We start from the raw sequence: 19315 nt of genomic DNA, 5'->3' as shown, positions 1-19315 counted from the left end.
TTCTTAAATACTGCTGCCTTATTAGGAATATTTTCAAGATTTATAATATTTTTCCTGTACTTTTTTGAAGTTAACCCCACCCCCCACCACCACCACCACCAAGCCATATTTAAAATAAACTGTATAATTCAATTCTGCAAATTAAGTAAATATTCTCTATCTACATGTGTACACTCACAACATGTAAAACACATTACAGACTTTTAAGAAAAAACCCATAGCCAATTATATATCCATAGATGTTTATTAAATGATATCCAATAATACAATATGCAGGAATATTATAGAATACAACTGTATAGACTTGTGTTCACAGTTTGATATGACAAAATGTCATTACAGAATTCCCATTGGACTACCAACCTATAAGTCTGCCAGAAATATATCGTTTAGTACAAACTGATATCTGTAGTATAACAGTCAACCAAAATACAGTATTTTTGTGATAAATTGAATCAAAATCTTGCTAAAACCTTACTTGCCCGTTCAGTCTTATTAATTCAAAAAATATATTACAATTTGTGGTATAAAAAAAATCTGCACAGTTTTATACAGGTTTAAAAAATGCAAACAGGTGAAACCAGAGATAATAAGAAATATATACACCTTTGGCCATGCTGGAACTGTTATGTTGCAGGATATCTTTCCACAAGACTACAAACCACTGAAAAAAATCACAGACTTAATAAGTTTTGGTTTTGTTATCCATCTGTGTATACTCCCAGCTACTGTTAAAAGTACAAAACCTATTAAATACACAATGACTACATCTAAGGCATCAGTCTATGAAAAAATTAAAAGCGTGCAACAACCTCTCATTCCAAGTGGTCTAGAGACAACATACTCTACTTATAGCATCAAATATTGTAAATGTTTTAGTGATAGCACTCCTTGAAGCCTGGGGAACTTAAAGTTGGATGATTGAAGCATATCAAAGAATGAGGTGCATTAACAATATTTTTGACTTTAAATAAAGTGCAGAATAATAGTGTCAATATTATATAGGCATCTCTTTTTAAATAAAGTCCTCTCTCATTACCTAACAAATCAAATACATTTTAAAAAGAAAACTGGCAGACACACACAGAAGTCATGCAACCTTCTCTCTGCTTAGCATCTCAGTTTCACCAAAAGGATAAGATATACATTTATATTGCATCCCAAAACCAAATTGAATTCATCAAAACAATAATGCCCAGAAAAGAGTTCACATTTTGACAGAAAAGTCTGCTGTCTGCCTAATGACATATCCACATTCCCTATGTACAAATGTTTACTAATTCACAATATCCCTTTTGCCCTCTTAAAACAAAAGAAACCTCTCACTGGAGAATACAGAGTCGGAAGCTGTATAATACTTCACCCCATAACAGAGCATTTCAAAGCAGGTTGTAATTCAAAAACAGACGCGATTCTCCAGACCGTGTTAATGCTTTCCTCTGTCTGTGCATCCACAGCAGTATGAAGATCACTGTGTAAACGAGATCTCGATATTTAAATCAGTTTATAAAAAATAGAAATGGCATTATTATTGATGTACAAAAATATATAAAGTAGATGTAGGAAAGACTACTGCTGAGGTGTTGATCATGTGGTGAGATTGAGGGTAAAGGCTGTCATTTATAATTGTTCCTCACAGCTTTCAATTAGGACAGAGCAAACAACTATGACACACATAAACACAACTGGATAATCAAAGTGGTTTAAAAAGTCCCTTGACTGGCTCGGCAGGGACACTGGGATAAAGGATGGGTCTGGAGGTGAGTGGGCCCAAAGTTTGACATCTTTGGTGTTTAAAGTGACCTTAAATTTGTCGAAATCGCCTTTTTATACATTGAATTTCACAGCTGGTCGATGGAATTTCGAACACCACTGTCTATTGAGTAACTCTTTGGGATTTTTACTGTGGCGGTAACATTTTGTATTATTACTATTAATTTATTTTAGTTTATTTGAGATTTTATGTTGGCAAAATGACACTTGCAGGGTTAAAAACACACAAACAAAACGTATAAAACTGGAATATGAACTTTATAGCAGCCCTTCCCAACATGATATACTATATTGGGTGCAAAATATGTCTGAAAGGCAAACACCTTGGTACATTAGCAAGAAGACCTCCATGCAGCCCACCGTCTATCCTGTAGTGTCCTTAAAAACGATTTCCCCTGGACTTGTTGGACTCTCCCTTCCACAAACACCCCACAAAGGTTACATCAATGATTCAGGTCTGCCCAATGAGAGGTCTGTGATTGAAATAATTAACTTAACGGGATTAGCAAATGGATTACACAATGGTTGGAAAAGTAGCTGGTTTTACAAGCAGTGGTGTCAGAGTGTAATAAGACCTTCAATGTACTGTGTGCCTCCCCCTAGAAAGGACATTTATTTTTGTTTTGTTTTCAAATTAAGTAACTTTCAGGGTGTCCAGAAGTGCAGATCATAATATTGGTGACAGTTTAAAATGGAAAACTAACCAGGATTGATTGTATTGGTTTCATTAAAATCAAAAATCTTACAGCTGGCTTTAACAAGCAAAGCTGGCATCTAAGAGTATTTACATGAGGGAGGCCACAAGTACATCTAAGTGTACATATACATACATACTGTGTGTGTGTGTGTGTGTATATATATATATATATATATTTATATATACACACACACACACACACATACACACACACACATATACATACACAGTATATATTTCTGACCAGCTTGCAAATAACTCAGCCTCTCATAAAATATCACATAAGATTATATATTAAAAAAAAAAAAAAAAAAAAAAAATTCACATTATGCAGGTGTGACCCGAGGTTTTATAAATACTAAGGAGCTATCTGTACTACATATGGACTGTGTGGATTGACTGCTCTAATCATCTGTACAGAGGCCCATGATGCACCGCAGCAGTGGCTCAGACCAGCTGAACCGTGGTGCGGACAGTTGTGTGTCAGTGGCTCAGACGAGTAAGTGCCTCTTCTTGTGGAGAGCCAGGTGGTCAGAGCGCGAGAAGCTGCGCTCGCAGTCCGGGCACTGGAAGGGCTTGATGCCGGTGTGCTTCCGGAAGTGTCTCGTGAGCTCGTCGGAGCGGGCGAACTTCCACGTGCAGCCATCCCACATGCACTTGTATGGCTTCTCCCCTGTGAGAAAAAACAAAAAAAAAAGAGGCCAAGAATTCATGAGCTGAGCTGAAAAAGTTCTTGGTCAAGTGCCACCTGATCATTCAAGTCATTTCCTAAACACTCTTGAAGAAACATATAGCTCTACACACCTGCACAATATCTATACATTACATTAAAGCCAAGCCCAGTTGGCACGTACAGTGATTTGTTCTCAGTTCCGAGCCCCGCTGATAAACTCTGAAGTGAAACGTTTGCGGCACAATGCCCAGTGCCCGCGCTTCTCCTTTCCTTTCAGACAATGCTCATTCCCCCCAGTGAGACCCAACACATTCCTCTTGCTCTGGCCTGTGGTCTTACCGGTGTGTGTCCGCCTGTGCGCTTTCAGGTGGGAGCTCTTGGTGTACACTTTGTTGCAGCCATCGTAGTCACATCGGTGTATGCGGCGCTTCTTCAGCGTGTCCGGGGACTCCACGGGCAGAGGGTGCTTTCCCGAGTGCATGATCACTGAGGGATTGTGAGTCCTGAAAGACAAAGACCGCACAGCCATGAGAAACTGCAGAAAACACACAAGACCTGTGCAGGTTTAAAACTGCTACACAATATACAACCTTCAAACAAAATAACACAAAATAACCTTCAAACCTAAATCAAAAAGCCATTCTATACCAAGTGATCAGTCTCATCAACACTTGAGGGTTTATTAATGTAACAACCTCTTTGTTTAAATGAAAATATTATACCTGAATTAAACCCATTATGTTTTATATTGCATCATCTGGAACTATGCAAGAATAAAGTCTTTGAGAAAATATTTAGTGGTAGAGAGTAGACAGGAATGTAGAAACCCCCTTTGATTAACACTTTAATTAAATGCATTTAAAAATGGGGAGGATATGATGAGCTCGATTCGATCTACTGAAGCACTGTATGCTTCTTTTCCCCCACCAGAAGCAGCCTTGCATAAAAGCCAGGGTCAGTAAACAATAACATATTTTGAAAATGTTTCCTGTTCCAGTTGTTTTTCACGAACTGTGCTGCCATCATAAGATTTATGAGCCTAATTATACTGGACAAACATTAAACCTGATACACAACCCACTGGAACAACAGTCTGGCTACAGCAAATACGGAATTGCAGCTGTCGGCCAGCTGAGGGCGCTGTCAGCCCAACAAACCTCAATGACGTACACACACATTTACCAACTCAAGCCAATCTCTCATTTCTATGCAAAGGGTCTGTCTTCTTATTGTGGAGTTACAATGTTTGTTTGTTTCTTATTGGGAAAAAATATGTAATTTTATAATGCATAAAATGCATTTGTTTATTTCCGGGGAGCGCATGATTAAGAATTCAGTTCTTTGATAATTTTGCTATTGCTGTTTTAATGTCTTTAAAATGAAAGTGACAGTGAAGCTGCCAAATTCTGGGTTGGTTATTTGTGAATGTTAGAAACACTTTTATTACTGACAGTATTTATGTAGCACACAAGTTTCAAATCTGAAATATTTGTGAGTTTTTTTTTCTAAATCTTTCCTCCAATGTGACTAAATATCAGTGTATTCACAAACAGTCTAATCCTGTGACTTTGGCAGGAATTGCAGTTGTTCCTTTGAAGCATTGCATTTATTACAACCTGATAAAAATTACTACACTTACTATAATGTTCTCTCTACAGTAGCTTATCACAGCTTTGTGCAGGAATATATTTTAACAGGGACCTATGGACTTAAGATTTTGATTGTGCTTATTATTTGAAGTGTAACACAGGCAGCAGAAGAAATAACACAGTGGAAGAGAAGTTCCAAAGAGCTCAATGCAGAGTGTAATGCGGTAGCCCTCTTAATAGTGCCAGTAAAAGCACCCAATTTGTTTTGAGCTTTAAACTGGATTTTCTGTATTATTGCAGCTGTCATCTCTTTATCTTGGTAAACAAGACACCATAGCCCTCATTGTTCCTGCCACGCCTTGGACTACAATATAATTAGAAATTTCCTGCAGCTTGCAGGGTGCGGCCCCACTCTTGTGACATCAGAAACTAAATGTAGACTCTCTGCCCCACCCACAGGATGTGTAAAACTGGCAATATACCTCCGAAAACAAGGTTTTGAAGCTGTGTCAAATTCTAGACTTCCAGACAAAGGAGTCCTTTCTGAACTTAACTCTGTGTATAACTCAGTCCAGGTGCCTTACAGAATTGGCCTAGAGTGACCAGACCAGAAAAAGCCTGAAAACACTACTGCCTCAAGAAAAACATGGATTTTATGATACCACAGTTTAACACAATATTCCCATAGTGATTTAAAGGATAGATAGCAAATATGCATTTTTTGTTTTACTATAATAAAATATTATGTATTCCAGTTTAATATGTTACATAATACTTAATAGTATATATTACCTGCTATTACTAGCTCAATACAGATCATGTTCACCAATTACAATTCTAATTTTTAAAACAACTTTTATGAAAGTGTGAAGCTTATATTGAAAAGTAATATTGGTGAAACTGGTATCAATGTAATAACATCAATGTTTAATAAACATGAAGAGTGCTTATAAAAAAAATGTTAAAAGATGGACTATTGGCTCCTAAGCTACAGTGGAAGATAGTGTGCTGTGCCACATGTCTCGGTATGTTAATGACAGAGTCCTGTGTTTCAACACAATGTGCTGCTTAAAGTGGCCTCATTCCTTTTAATCAACATTTCTTTTGTTGCTGAATGGGTTAGACAAGTCTGAACTTGCCAGCTCTAAAACAAAAACAGTATCAGGAAAACCTGTTCCTTTGGACAATTCATTAAGTTCCCAGTCCGAGTTGGCACTGAGACTTTGCACAGGGTGAAATATTAAACTTTTGTAAATACAACCACAAAAATAAGTAAGTAAATAAATAAATGAATTAATAATGAACAACATGAATTTATATACTAAGTTGTTTGTTGTGTATAAAATGCTGCACCACAAAAATTAAAGATAATATGTCCTGGACAAAATAGGACAAAATACAAACGAGCAGTTGCATATTTCAGTGATCTGTGCTATTCTACAGGATGATTGGGGCATTAATAAAACTGTACAACCCATAACATGTGTCATTATCTCAGTGTTGACAGTCTGGGATTTTGATAGTGACTACACAATAACATCATAATATCCTCCCAAAAGTATCGGTAATGGCAAGCTCTAAAATGCCGTGCTCTTATACAATTAATAATGGGAGTAAAACAAATCCACTAGGACTGGTAACGCCAACTGTATTAGCTCTTTAGTTCTGTATAGCATAATTGTTAAACTTATAACTTATTTTAGCTTGTCACCATTGCCACAACAGAGCACAAAATGTTTAGAAAAGCTTTGAATGATCTGTATCAAGTAACATTCATGTGTGTGATGCAGTTTTTTCAGTTACTGTGGTGGCATGGGCATTTCCATCTGCTACAGTATTCTTAAAATATCATACTCTATGTATATATTTATACATAGATTAATACATTTTTAATTTTAAAGGGAAGAGCTAGTATAAGCACATAGTTATCTTTTAGGTGTAAGTGTCTACAGTTTTACAATGAAACTTCTTCACTGCAGTCATGGTAATGAGTACTGGGTTTTACGGGCAACAGGTTAATTAAAAAAAGACAACATTTGGTTCGAGCATTGGCCATCTGAATTTAAAAAGCACACTGATCTGCAGACCTTGCTTCAGCTAATATAACTGAAAGTGAATTGTGTGTAAAAATAAGGGTTACAAGGCCCATGGCTTTATTATGGCAATAATTCAAGCTGTATTCAATAAACGACAGAACTGTACATCTCATTCTTCCTCAGAAGCAGCATTGTTAAGGACTGAATGTAACTTTTGTTTATACATTCATATTACATTTCTTTGGAAAGAGACACATAATAAACCTGTTACCAAAGTACATAGAATGCTTGTGCTGACAAAACAGCAGAACTAGTGCACACTTCTTCTCCTAGATTTTGATACGTTTAGCTACACAACACAAAAGTGAAGTGAAGGTAAACATGAATATTCTTGTTACCCGAACACCATAAAACCCACTGCTACAACTTCCATTAATGCATTAAAATACAAAAAAGGTTAAAAACTCACTCTTTGGACATCATGGATGGGTGGGCACTTCTGACCGATGACGAGACTTCTTCATTGTAGGTCTCCTGTATGTATTCTGTCCTCGGTTCAGATTTGATGGTACTATCGTGGCACAATTCCATAGCTTTCAGTGAAGAAGCTAGAAGAACAGGAGATATGAGATCAGTACTCCACATTTATAGAATGCAATATGCAGAGAGCAGATTATATTAAATCTTTAATTAGGTAATCTGAAGAAGTTCTTCGCATGTAGAGGTAGGAAAACACACACATTATGCATCAATATTACATTGTTGCATGGTACTGTACAAGCAACAGGCTTTTATACAGGCAATAAAATGCCCCTTGGGCACCTCTGAAAAGACCCTCACCTTGTTTGTTGGCGAGACTCTGGATTTCGTCGTTCATCATGGACGACACCATTATGGACTGGGACAGGTGTGGTGAATACAGGACAGACAGAGGCTGGACCATGACGGAGGAGAGCACGGGGATCATGCCCTGGCTCGTCAGGCCTGAGTTGGGCAGGAGCGGGGTGAGCACGGTGGAGAAGGGCATTTGCAGGGCGGACGACGACACCCCGGGAGAAGTTCTTTTGTGGGGGGAGCCGGAGGGAGACACGCTCATCCTGTGCGAGGGCGTGGAGTTGGAGAGGGTGGTCAGACAGTACGGAGACGAAGGGGAGCTCCTGGACGAGGGAGGGGAATTCCGCTTGCTGAGGGAAAGATCCACCGGTTCGTCAGCGTGTCCATTGAGGGGTTGATACAGGCTGCCCTGCAGGCCACCGTGCGGGGGGAAGATCATGCTGTAGCTATCAGCCTGCTTGACCAAGGTCGGGAAGTTGGAGAATAAGGGCTGAGGAGAGAGACAATAAAGGAAATATCAGTTTAGTATATAAGCATAGATGGATGCTCACAGACAATCATGTGATCTTGAAGTCAAAACCTTAAAGCTAAATGTAGTCAACTGAACCTAAAAAAAAAAAATCCCCCAAAAAGTAGTGTAAGCTTTTGAACAGAACTTGGAAATTTCACTGGGGAGGAAGATTGTTAAAATTGATATGACAATGCATACGCATAGTTTCACACTACAAAGAATACTGCTTTAGCCCAATGTTTTTGTTTTGCATGAATATTTCAGTTTGAAAGCAGGGTAGGAAAGACGTGTATACACGTCTCCCGTGTATAACCATGGCTTCCACAAATGCAGTCTGCTGGGATTTCAAATCTGGATGTTGACTGTCCAGTACATGTCAGACAAATTGACCTTGAATGTATTACAACATGCCTTCAGTTGATATTTCAAAATAAAACACACAAGAGGGGAAACAAAGAACACAGCCACACAAAGGTGAGTATTCAAAGATCTTGGAAATTGGACTTAGACTCAAAAAACTGAAAAAGATGGGTGGTGGCTGCACTGCTGGAGGGCTCCACGGTGTCTGGAGATTTAAAAAGTTTCTCACTGCTTTTTGAAGGATACGATTGTTCTTGCATGAGCTCAGCAGTTTCTACACCTAGTCAAACACCTTCATTGATAAGCCTTTTATACAAAGAAGAATCGTCTAACTCAAATGCCAATCATATTCTGACTTGCCAGTCACTGTCCGGCAGGAACAGCAATTCCATTGAAATGCCTCTTTCGTTCTATATTAACGTTCCTAAGAAAAACACCACAACCACAAACACCTGTCTGGTTACTAAGGGAGGTCCACAGCCATTCTGCGTCCAGACTCACCCTGACTCTCCGTGGTTGACTGCTACGGTATTTATTCTGTCAGGAACTTTTCATGTATTTTCATCAATATTAATCCCATGGCACAGTGTCCCTTCTTTAAACAGGAGGTGAGTGACTTCAATCTAGACTATGTACTGACTTACATAGAAACCACACCAATCGATATGTCACCTAGGATATCTTCCTCATTGCTCCATGTTTACTAACACTATACCAGGACAACATAGCAATTAGACTCGCATTGCTCTATAGCACTTTGAACAGGAAGAAAAATGACCCAGTGCTAAACTAAAGTAATCTGCTTTCTTCTCTATTGTATGCAAAACAAACCTTTGTAAAGGCACTGAAACTGAAGGAAAACTCAGTTACCAACAGTCACAGAACAGCAGGAGAAAGATCAAATGATACGTTGATGGAAGGCACTAAAATGGTTTTAGTAAGAGAGCAGTCAATACTGAGGACAATTTGCAAGTAGAGAAATCAGCACAGATAAGAAAAAAGGCAGGTATGCTATCAAATGTCATAGTGGTTATATCAAAAGATAACAGGGAAAGCATGGGAGAGACAAGAGACATGTTTTCCGTTGGAACGTGATAAGGGAGACGAAGGGGCGTCTTAAGGGGGAGGAAGTTCCAGAGTAAAAACGTAGATACGAAGGTAAATAGGGGTGGGGTCAGAGTGAGGGCAGTTCATCACCTTGACAGGTAGACAATGATTGAAGTAACAGCAATTACACTTAAATGCTACTTCTTACTACATAGGCTACTTTATGTATACTAGCCCTAGGCCACAGTAGGGGGCATAACATCCAAGTTCAAAGTGTGCATTTCATTTCATACCAAGCTTAGAATAGGTATAGTCTAGGAACAGTTTTCGGTATCATCAATCCAGATGGTTTCATAAACATAATCATCCAAATTTAAAGTAAAATATAACTTTTCTGTATTTAACAGGTTTATTCTGTTCAGAAGACCTCTGCAAAGAAAGCCTCAGTGTATATAATGCAACATGTAGGCCTACCCTACATGGGGCACAAAGATTAACATACTAGACTTCCTCAACTAATTCACAACGTAGCACTGAATACAGATAAAACACTTTAAGAACTGAGTAAATACACAGTCTTGTTGATTTTAATAACATGGTTTTAGTTCCTGAAATTCCAGTCACCCGTAAGAAAGGAGTTTGTGAATTTACAAAGTCCTGGAACATTAATAAGACGTTACTTTTATTAAAAAAGAATAAATACAGAAATAAATGTCAGTTTTATGGTTACTTTATGAAAATAAGATGAGAAAAAAAATCTAAATCTCTCTTTTTACAATTGTGTGAATAAAACAATTAATGTTTGAAAGTTCAATCATTTTTGTTCTCTTGAAATAATTCACATTTCTAACTTCACCTTCCAAACTACATTATTTAAAACTCAGTGTTATGTTTTAGTTATGATGCCACCATCTCTCTGCATAAATCAGTTATTGCAGCTGTAAGGTGAAAGCACTTTGTGTCATACCAGTGACACCTGACAGGGATTTTTGCTACAAGAAAACCAGTTCTTGGTATATAGCCCTATTAATTCAGGCATGTACAAGTATGTTGAAGAGGTATATATTTGTATTAAGTAAAACTGCTATTGATGGGTACTTTATAGATGAGAGATTGAAATTATTTAATCTGCATCTTCCTTTAGCCACACAACACACAATCACTCACACAGGGCAAAGTACTTCACAAGAAGGACCCCCGTCGAGTACTTCACATGACAGACTCCCCATCCAAACTCTGCTGTGCTGTCAATGAAAGGAATAAGTACACATCCTTGACTGGAGAATTCAGGGTTTAAAAACGTAGAAAGGTATGAGGCAATCTGGCAGATTATTCTCACCAGGTTGGCGGCGGACAATTGGTGCTAGAACATCATCGAGGTGGAGGTGTCATGACAGTGAAGTGAATTGAGTGAATCAATGTCACTTTCAGCCTCTAGGTCTGCCGTCAGCGTCTAAGACGAGAGCTGTGACAGGGAGGCGGGCCGCACACGTTCTGGGGGGGATTCCTCATCAGGGGGCTGAGGAGAGTGTTCTGCTCACCCCATCCCCTGGGGACCCAGTGCCCTTTAACCTCCAGAGATCTACAAGGGCCCACAGCTTCCTTCAGGGAGGGCGATGACAGGCAGCGGCTGGGGGGAAGCCCTCAGCTACTCCAGTCCCCCCATCTCCCAGCAGGTGTAGCTCCTAATCAATTGGGAGTTTGAGGAGTCCTGCCATGTGGAAGGGGATGAAGAGAAATAAGTAGTAAGTATTGTCATGTAGTTGGAGCTTGTGGGGTTGCTTTCGGTACCAGAAGTCACTAGAACGAACCAAGGTACATTTGAGAAGTTATTGGAAGTATGGGACGGCCCATCAGCAAGGCTACCAGAAAACAAGTGGAAGATTCACAAGGAGAACTTCCAACAGAGCGTAAAGCAACGAGTGAAATTAAAGAACAGTGTAGCAATACACTTCTCCTGTGATTTCACACCTCTCAAAATGAACATCTAAAACAAATCAAGCTGAGCCTGCAGCCAGTCTCACTGTTACAACATGACTTTGACACTGCACAGGACGATAAGGAAGCGCATTACTCACCGGCTCCATAGGTTCTGGTTTGACAGGAAAGTCATACATGAGCATATTTGCCAGCTGGAGCCTTCTGTAACAAAAAAGAAAAGAATACAGGATGAATTAACACGTGTGCACTTTTTCCCCAATTATAAACAAAATATATGATCAATATTGTTTATTGTGTATTGATTGACGATAACTATTTTCGCTCTATATATTTTAGCTCCGAACTTATGTATGAGTTTTCATTTCATAATTGACAAGAATTCTGAATAAAGTGTAGCGAAAATGAAGCACTGATCTCCTCCTTCAAATTACATAACGATTTAGGTCTTTTACATATAAGAATTAAAATTAATGAAAACTACAAGTGTTAGAAACTAAAAAAAAACAATGAGTCCATTATGCATACAAGACTGAATTTAAGCATTTGCACTGAACAGAATGTACTAAGTGATCTGATCTTAGCAGATAATTTATTATTACACAAAGTAGCTCATTAAGCACCAGACTAACAGGACCACATATATGATAAAACACATGTTTTGTAAACATCCATTCATAACCTACTACTTTCTAACACTGTAAAAGTAATCCGAGTGAGTTTCTCTAGCTCAAACTAATATGGCTAACCGTGTTAACAATAAAAGTCTGTCATCATGCAGCAAGATTAAACCAGCAGCTCATAAAACAATATTAAATGATAAACACTGTGGAAGCCCTTTTAACATATAAAATAAACAGACAAATCAATCCAGCGGTCTTACCAAGTTTGGTTTGACAACAAAATGAAATATGCAGTAGGTGTTCCAACCATAAATTAAGATTTTCTTTAAAGTGTTTGGACTGCATAGGCTAACAACATAGGTCTAACCTTGTGTACAGTGAAAAAATGGCTCTAGGTCTGAGAAGAAACCTGTCACCTATTGCCAAGGGCAACCTTTTAGATTCTGCAACTGATTACAGCCCACTCAGCATGGACAACATTGTGAACTTGCTGCAATATCTGACCTTCAAAAAAGTGACATTTCTAACACAGCTTTAGCCCCAAAAGATTGTTCAGCAGAAGAGAACTCAAGAGATAACTAAGTGTTTTTATTAATAAAGCAATAGAAGTACAGAACTGCGCCAGAAAAAGGAAACTTTACGAAGATGGAAACAATAGACTAAATATGATAATTCAAATTCCCTTATAGAAATTTTAAATGGTATCCTTTAAATTCAATCAAGACTCCCTTCAAAAACTAAAACAGAAACTGGTGTCTTGGTGTAGAAAGTATTGGCCTTTAGAAGACAGGTGCAGGAACAACAACTAAAAAAAGAAACACCAATTTCCAATAAGCTTTATCCTGCAGGCAAATACACGATTGCACAACCCAATCTGCAGTGTAGCTGTTGGGACACCATAACCCTAATACTAGCTGTGCTATTATGGGCACACAATGTCCTGAATCATCACCAGCCCTTTTTCTCACATAAACATTTACAACTGACAGTATGTCTGTCTCATAATAGCTACAAGTATGAATGGAATCCATAAAAATAAAAATAAACATTATCCTGTGTATATGTGTGCGTGCATATATTACAGACACGTGCACACACACACACAATATACCATTTATATATAGGTATAGAAAATGTACTTATGTATAGAAACTGTCCATATAGATGTATTGACAGATTGATTTACAGATATCATTTTAGTTTATATGGGTTAGGTCAAGTCCCCTGATGCACTTTAAAAAACCTGTAACGCACTTTCATGTCAGCTTGCCTTTCATATTCCCACTCCCCCCCTCCCATAAGCAGATGTGCGAGTGGAATGGGCAAAGTCCATTTGCTTTTAAGAGGGCCAATGTTCACCAGATGTAATAATTAACAAAAGGAGTCACATTGCTCACGCTCACACTTAATCAAAATTCCTTTGTCCTTATAAAAAGAAAATTGTGATCAAAACACTGACCTGAGTTTTCTACTGCATTGAAAATATAAATTCTAATTGAACAGTGTAAGTAAAGTGTATATTAATTAGATGAAACGGTCTACTCTGTGGAATGTTTGGGTGTATCGAAACAAAGACAAAAGTCGCAGAGTACTATGCTACTTAACCACACCGTGTCAGGGTGTGTGGTTTGGCACACTGAACACAGAATAACAGCATTTCAAAAGAACTGCCAAGAATCTGTTTTATTACAGTAGTTGACTAAGCACCTGTGAATATAGGAATCTTTCAGCAGATACCACTGCTGATGAATGAGGTATCATGGGCCAGGTGTTAAAATACAATGATTAATAAACAGCCAGCAATGAGAGCTGCAAGGCAGAAAAATAATTTGTTAAGAAAAGCCGGCTCGGGTGTGGTTCCAGGGAAACGTGGAACAGGAGCTGCGACGGCCTCACCCTGTATTAATGATAACGAAACAATGGTGCACTATCCTGCTGCAAAGGTTACAATACCACTGCAGAAAGTGCTGCTCCTATGAACTTGTTGGATGGGCCTTTTATAGTTCAGAAACAGGAGCCTCACAACTCAACAAATCTGTGAAGTGACTGGAGTCATAAATGAGACAATGTTCTGACTGCAGGCTCGCAGAGTCTGAGATTTGAGGAGTAAGTGGGGGTGGGGGGGTCGCTTTATAGACTAATCTTGTAGAAAACACATTTGTAGTCTTGTCTTTGGATGAAATTAATATGAAACAGATTAAAACATTCAAGCTATTCGCTGAAAAAAGGGGAAGCACTAAACAAAGTGAAATCAAATATGACTTTAAATCTCACTGCTAACACAAACATGCTACTCTAAAGTGTGTATGTTTGCACCTGTAGCTAAAAAGCAACGTGCACATTCCATTGTCGAGAATTGTATTCCATGGAACAAGGACAAGGAAACTACATTTTTCCGGTTCCAAGAAACTCATCAGCTATTAAATGTAATAATCATTGGGGATTATAGAGATAGAGACAGAACAGTAATTACAAGTTTAAATAATTGCCAGGTGCACAAATGAGCGTAATTGATTTTGTACAACTAAAGTATATTATCTTGGCACTGCCATAGATAAATATACAAATAGAACTGAATTATATAATCTTGAATTATAAGCGCAATTCCATGTTTGTAATGGGCGTACCGTCCACTCAAAACTGGGGAGACCACAGTGCATTTAAATGATTATGCTATATCCACCCACTTAGCAAACACAGTCACCTATATAACTAGCCTTCCTCACCCTCAAACATTTCCCTTATATTTCCATTGTTTAGTTCCTGATCAGAAACAGGACTAGTTTCAGTTTGCAACCATGTTTTACCGGCCCTGTGGTTTGTCCTCCGAGACATCTGAAGTTAATAAAAACCAACCTACCCTTAGTTTGATGGTACTCTTTGGGGATTTCTATCCTATTTATTTCCATTTCAAAGCTTACAACTCTCTGTCTACAAGCTGGCCAGGATACCGTTGTCTACTCAATAACAAGCAAACCGAGAGTTTCTAACAAGCCCCTACATCTTTCCAGGAATATTACACATTACACGCAGATGAACCGTGAATTCCCCAGTATTGTGTCATTAATAGGGAAGTGAAATTCAGACATTTCTTTCAGTTTGTGGTGTTTGTCAACAATACGTTCAACTCAAAATATTAAAGTATATCAATACATCCATAGCCATTAAAGATTAGGCAACACCTGGGATGCCCTTACATTTAATTCAGGATACTTTATAAATGGATAACTAAATGGTTTGTTCAACACCGTACTGTTTCAACATCCAATCTAACCAGGTTTAAGATCTTCAAATAAATGTGGCCATTGTATGATGCAAAAGCCCAGTCTACAGACACTGCTGTTTGAATTTGCTTGAATATTTCTTCACTTCAATTTTAAAACTTTGAAGAAATTGAGTTGTATACAGTTGAACCTTAGCCTATTCCTTTGTTATACATTTGCTTTATAGAACAGTTGGTGGATCTACCCTCTTGTGCATTAAGTACCTGACACAAGAATAAAGCCAATTATCCTGCCAGCAGTGGAAGTGACGGCTGTTTCCACGCTGTGTAGAAATGGGCTGCGAGTTTAGTATCCTGTCTGGCCTCCCTTCCTCACACTGAAACCTCAGGGAACAAAAAACAGTGGCCAGGTCCCACAGACAATACCCTGTGTTATCAGCACAGACTGCTGCCTAGTTTCCTGTCTCAAACCCAAGCCCTGCCTGCCGCCTGCGACGAGAACCAAGCGGGGGGTGAGGGGACGCCCAAGATTTTAACTGTTTACAGGTAAAGACTCACAAGAGCTAGATGGGATGAGAAACGTAACTGGGAAAGAAATCAGTAAGCAGAATTGTACTGTGCTATGTCAATTTCTGAGACAATGGATTTGCAAACACGTGTTAGAGCAGAAAACCCTCAACGTTCATAATGTCTACCAATTGCTGTCTTTTTAAGTTTAAACACTAGATCATGTTAAAATTATCCTATACAGATAGTTCTATACAACACAAATATGATGTAGAACTATTACATACAAATTTAAAGTTAAAAATTATAATAGCCTCTAATCCTTCTATATCCCAGGTCAGAGCATATTAAAATAGTCAAACGTTTACACATATTAATATCACTACTACTACTGATGATGATGGTGATAATAATAATTGTATTGTAAGTCTGCTTTTATGGAGAGAAAAGATTAATTTTCTTTTAATCTCTGCAGTGGTCTGAAACACACACCTTGAGATATGAGTCAGTTTACATTTGAGCAAGTGTGTGTGTGTGTGTGTGTGTGTGTGTGTGTGTGTGTGTATTCGTTAAGATAAAGAGGTTGGGGAGTTAGGGGTGTGTTGTGTGTGTTGGGGGTTGGGGGTGGAGTGGCTGGCGTGCTCTGGGCAGTTTCCAGACCTTTCTTCACGAGCTGGTCTCCAAACAGGAAAAGGGCCTGCATGTGCCACTTGGAATGTCTGACGCAAACCCCAGCCTTGAGACAAAGTACAGGAAGCAGCCCTGCAGGAGCGCAGTGACGCAGAGCAGAGAGCAGCGCCGCCGCGTCCTCAATGGCTCTATTTACAGTGGCAGCTGCCGGGGTGGAGGTGTTAGCTCTGTGGGTGTGAGGGAGGGGGAGACCACATTTGTAGGACACAGATGTGCCCTGTTTTAGGATAAATAAATAAGTGTATTTTTTAGACAAATGTTTAAGTGGACTTCAGGTTAACAAAGTTCGAAATATACTATTTGGGAGAGAGCGATAGAAAAGAAAACCAATTGCTTATTTTACAACCCGGGATTTATTAGAAAATGAATAGAATGAAAAGGAAAATGAAAAGGAATAGACCATTACAAATATACAAATTAATTAATAACCAGTGGCTTATTAAAAGTCCTCAATGACTTAATCAATGCTTTATCACAACTCTTTACCTAAGGGGAAGTCATTGAATAATTGTTAGTTGTATGAATAAAGTTTTTTTTTTTTTTAAGATATTCTGCTTCTATAGAGGACAAGCTTTAACCTTTTTAACTTTACAGTTAGCACCTAATATTGGTCATTATTTTAAAATAACAGACATCTGGTTTCATTCATACCTACACAGTATTACCAAGTAAAATAAGTCTCTCAGTTTAATTTAGATACAAAAGCCTATTAAACAAGACACTATTCTCAATGAAAGGTCATACTACAAAGGTGAGATTTACTCAACATTGGTCAGTGAATTCTGTTTTTAAATTATTGCAGAATATTATTTAAGGCATAGACACATAGAAGTAATTTCTCACTACAGGGCTTAGATGTTCCAGGAAAATTGTAAAATACAATATACAAACAAGCAGCTATATTAAATAAAACCATAAATTAAGCATGATTATCCCTTATTCCGTTTAATGTAGATACACTACACTACTATTCCAAACATTACATAACAACACTGGTTAATAACTGTAATTTTAGGATTGATTTAAGTGTTGAGAGCAGCCCTGGTTCAGGCACTGATTTCTTTGGATTACTGTAATAATAGCAGAGCTCAAATCCAAGACAATACAGGATAAGGCACGATTATAACAAGTTAAGGAAATGTATTCATATTATTAATAGTAGTAGTATAACACCGAGACGTGTCACATTAAGCAGTTCTTTCAGTACTGGAAACTTTTAAGTCCAACTTTGTTAGTGCAACATTGACGAATTCAGTTATTGTATTATTTGCATGTAATGTACCGACACATTCAATTAACATTTTAACCAACTTCAAAGAAGCAGGCAACACTTCACTACCCCGATGAATGTAGGTCAATTAATGCTTTAATATTCCCAACACGTCCAGGATCCTATGCAACAAAGGAAGCCAGCATGCACCCCAAACAATACATGCACTGCTTCCTCGCAAACACCTTAGTAACACAACAAGTACAAACCCTTTGCAAACAACAGATGATACATTCAGATGTAAAGATTGAGTGCAAACAGCAAACCTACAGTATACAGCATTCAAAGTTCAATTAGACTGGCAGCTCACACCTGTACACTGTCACTATCAGCTGCCACATTATGGGACATCTGTATCTCACCATGACACCAATCCACTATCATACATGTGACAAGAAACCAGCACACACACACACACACACACACACACACACACACACACACACACACACACACACACATTCATATGAGTTAAATTAGTACCAACTAGCATAATAATAATTCGTATTATTAAGACAACAATAGTTTATCAGTTAATAAGATAAATAGGATACAGTAACCAGAATATAAATAACCCACAACACCTACTTCACAGACGAGGCAGTACGCGTATAGTCCAGTGTCAATAATTAATTGTATGAATTCCGCCTCGCAAAAGCACCGGCAGCTTTAAAGCCACTTTGAGAAGTGTTGAGTGTCTTAAAACTGCAGCGCCAGGAGGGCTGGGTCACATGACTGGGGCCGTCCCGGGCGGGGTGACGCCGAGGGTGGCGAGGGTGGAGCCGCGCACAGGCGGGGCGCTGCGGCTGCACAGCGCCGGGCGTTACATTGTTTCAAGGGCGGCCGGCCTCCTCCCCGGTGTCGCGCACAGCAGCGGCGGGCGGGGCGTCGCCTGAAACACGAACAAGGAGAGAAAAGGAGAGCGGGGCGTGCGAGGCCACACAGCGCCCGGGCTCCACCCCGGAGCGCCCCGCACGCAGCGGCAGCGGACGGGTTCACGCAGCGAGCATGCCACTGCTATAGTAAAGCGCAGCATTGCGGAAGAGTGGCAGGCTTGGGGATGAAAGGAGCTGCTTTTATATATAGAACAACGCTTGCATTTAATTAATAAACGGTTATTCAGCTGCTCTCTCACAACTTGTACGTGCTGAGTAGTGCGTCTTTGGACTCTTGAGTGGAGGGTCGTGGGTTCAGTCCCAGGTGGGTGACACTGCCTGGGTACTTTAGGTTGCCCCCAGTTGTATAAATGGGTGATTGTATGAGGAAATAATGTTGAAAGTCACACTGGATAAAGATTTCTGCTAAGAAATATAATAATAAATACATGATGAGTGGATTATAAACCTGGTACAGGATGACAGCAAGGAATATCCATTGACAGCATTACGATACAATTGATTGGAGGCTTGGAGGCTCACCGATTATCACTTTCAACACCTTTTAACACCATACATAATATACATTGAAGTGTATTGCTGATATACATTTGAAATATGAAAAATGAAAATATGCTGCATCTTCCTACAAGTAGATAATTGCACCTG

At 38.9% G+C, this 19315-nt stretch overlaps 1 protein-coding gene across 3 annotated transcripts; it reads right to left on the bottom strand.

Moving 5' to 3' along the window:
- Positions 1-225: 225 nt before the first annotated feature.
- klf3 (Kruppel like factor 3 (basic)) lies at positions 226-18492 on the bottom strand. Of its 3 annotated transcripts, none has more exons than XM_066720474.1 (7): positions 18360-18492; positions 11599-11662; positions 10860-11231; positions 7609-8092; positions 7238-7376; positions 3483-3646; positions 226-3143 (listed from the first exon to the last, which is right to left on the bottom strand). In XM_066720474.1, exons 4-7 carry the CDS (start codon positions 8039-8041, stop codon positions 2962-2964), a joined length of 918 nt encoding a protein of 305 aa, XP_066576571.1. In that variant the 5' UTR covers positions 8042-8092; positions 10860-11231; positions 11599-11662; positions 18360-18492; the 3' UTR covers positions 226-2961. The 3 variants fall into 3 exon arrangements, with proteins under 3 accessions (XP_066576571.1, XP_066576570.1, XP_066576569.1); XM_066720473.1 differs by lacking the exon at positions 10860-11231 and adding an exon at positions 16472-16668 and having other exon boundaries at positions 18360-18473; XM_066720472.1 differs by lacking the exon at positions 10860-11231 and having other exon boundaries at positions 18360-18491.
- Positions 18493-19315: the final 823 nt, after the last annotated feature.

This window comes from Amia ocellicauda, chromosome 13, assembly GCF_036373705.1.
Source record: "Amia ocellicauda isolate fAmiCal2 chromosome 13, fAmiCal2.hap1, whole genome shotgun sequence".
Classification (NCBI taxonomy): Eukaryota; Metazoa; Chordata; class Actinopteri; order Amiiformes; family Amiidae; genus Amia; species Amia ocellicauda.
Note: the sequence above shows the minus strand (reverse complement) of the source record. Positions and strands in the feature narration are given on the sequence as shown.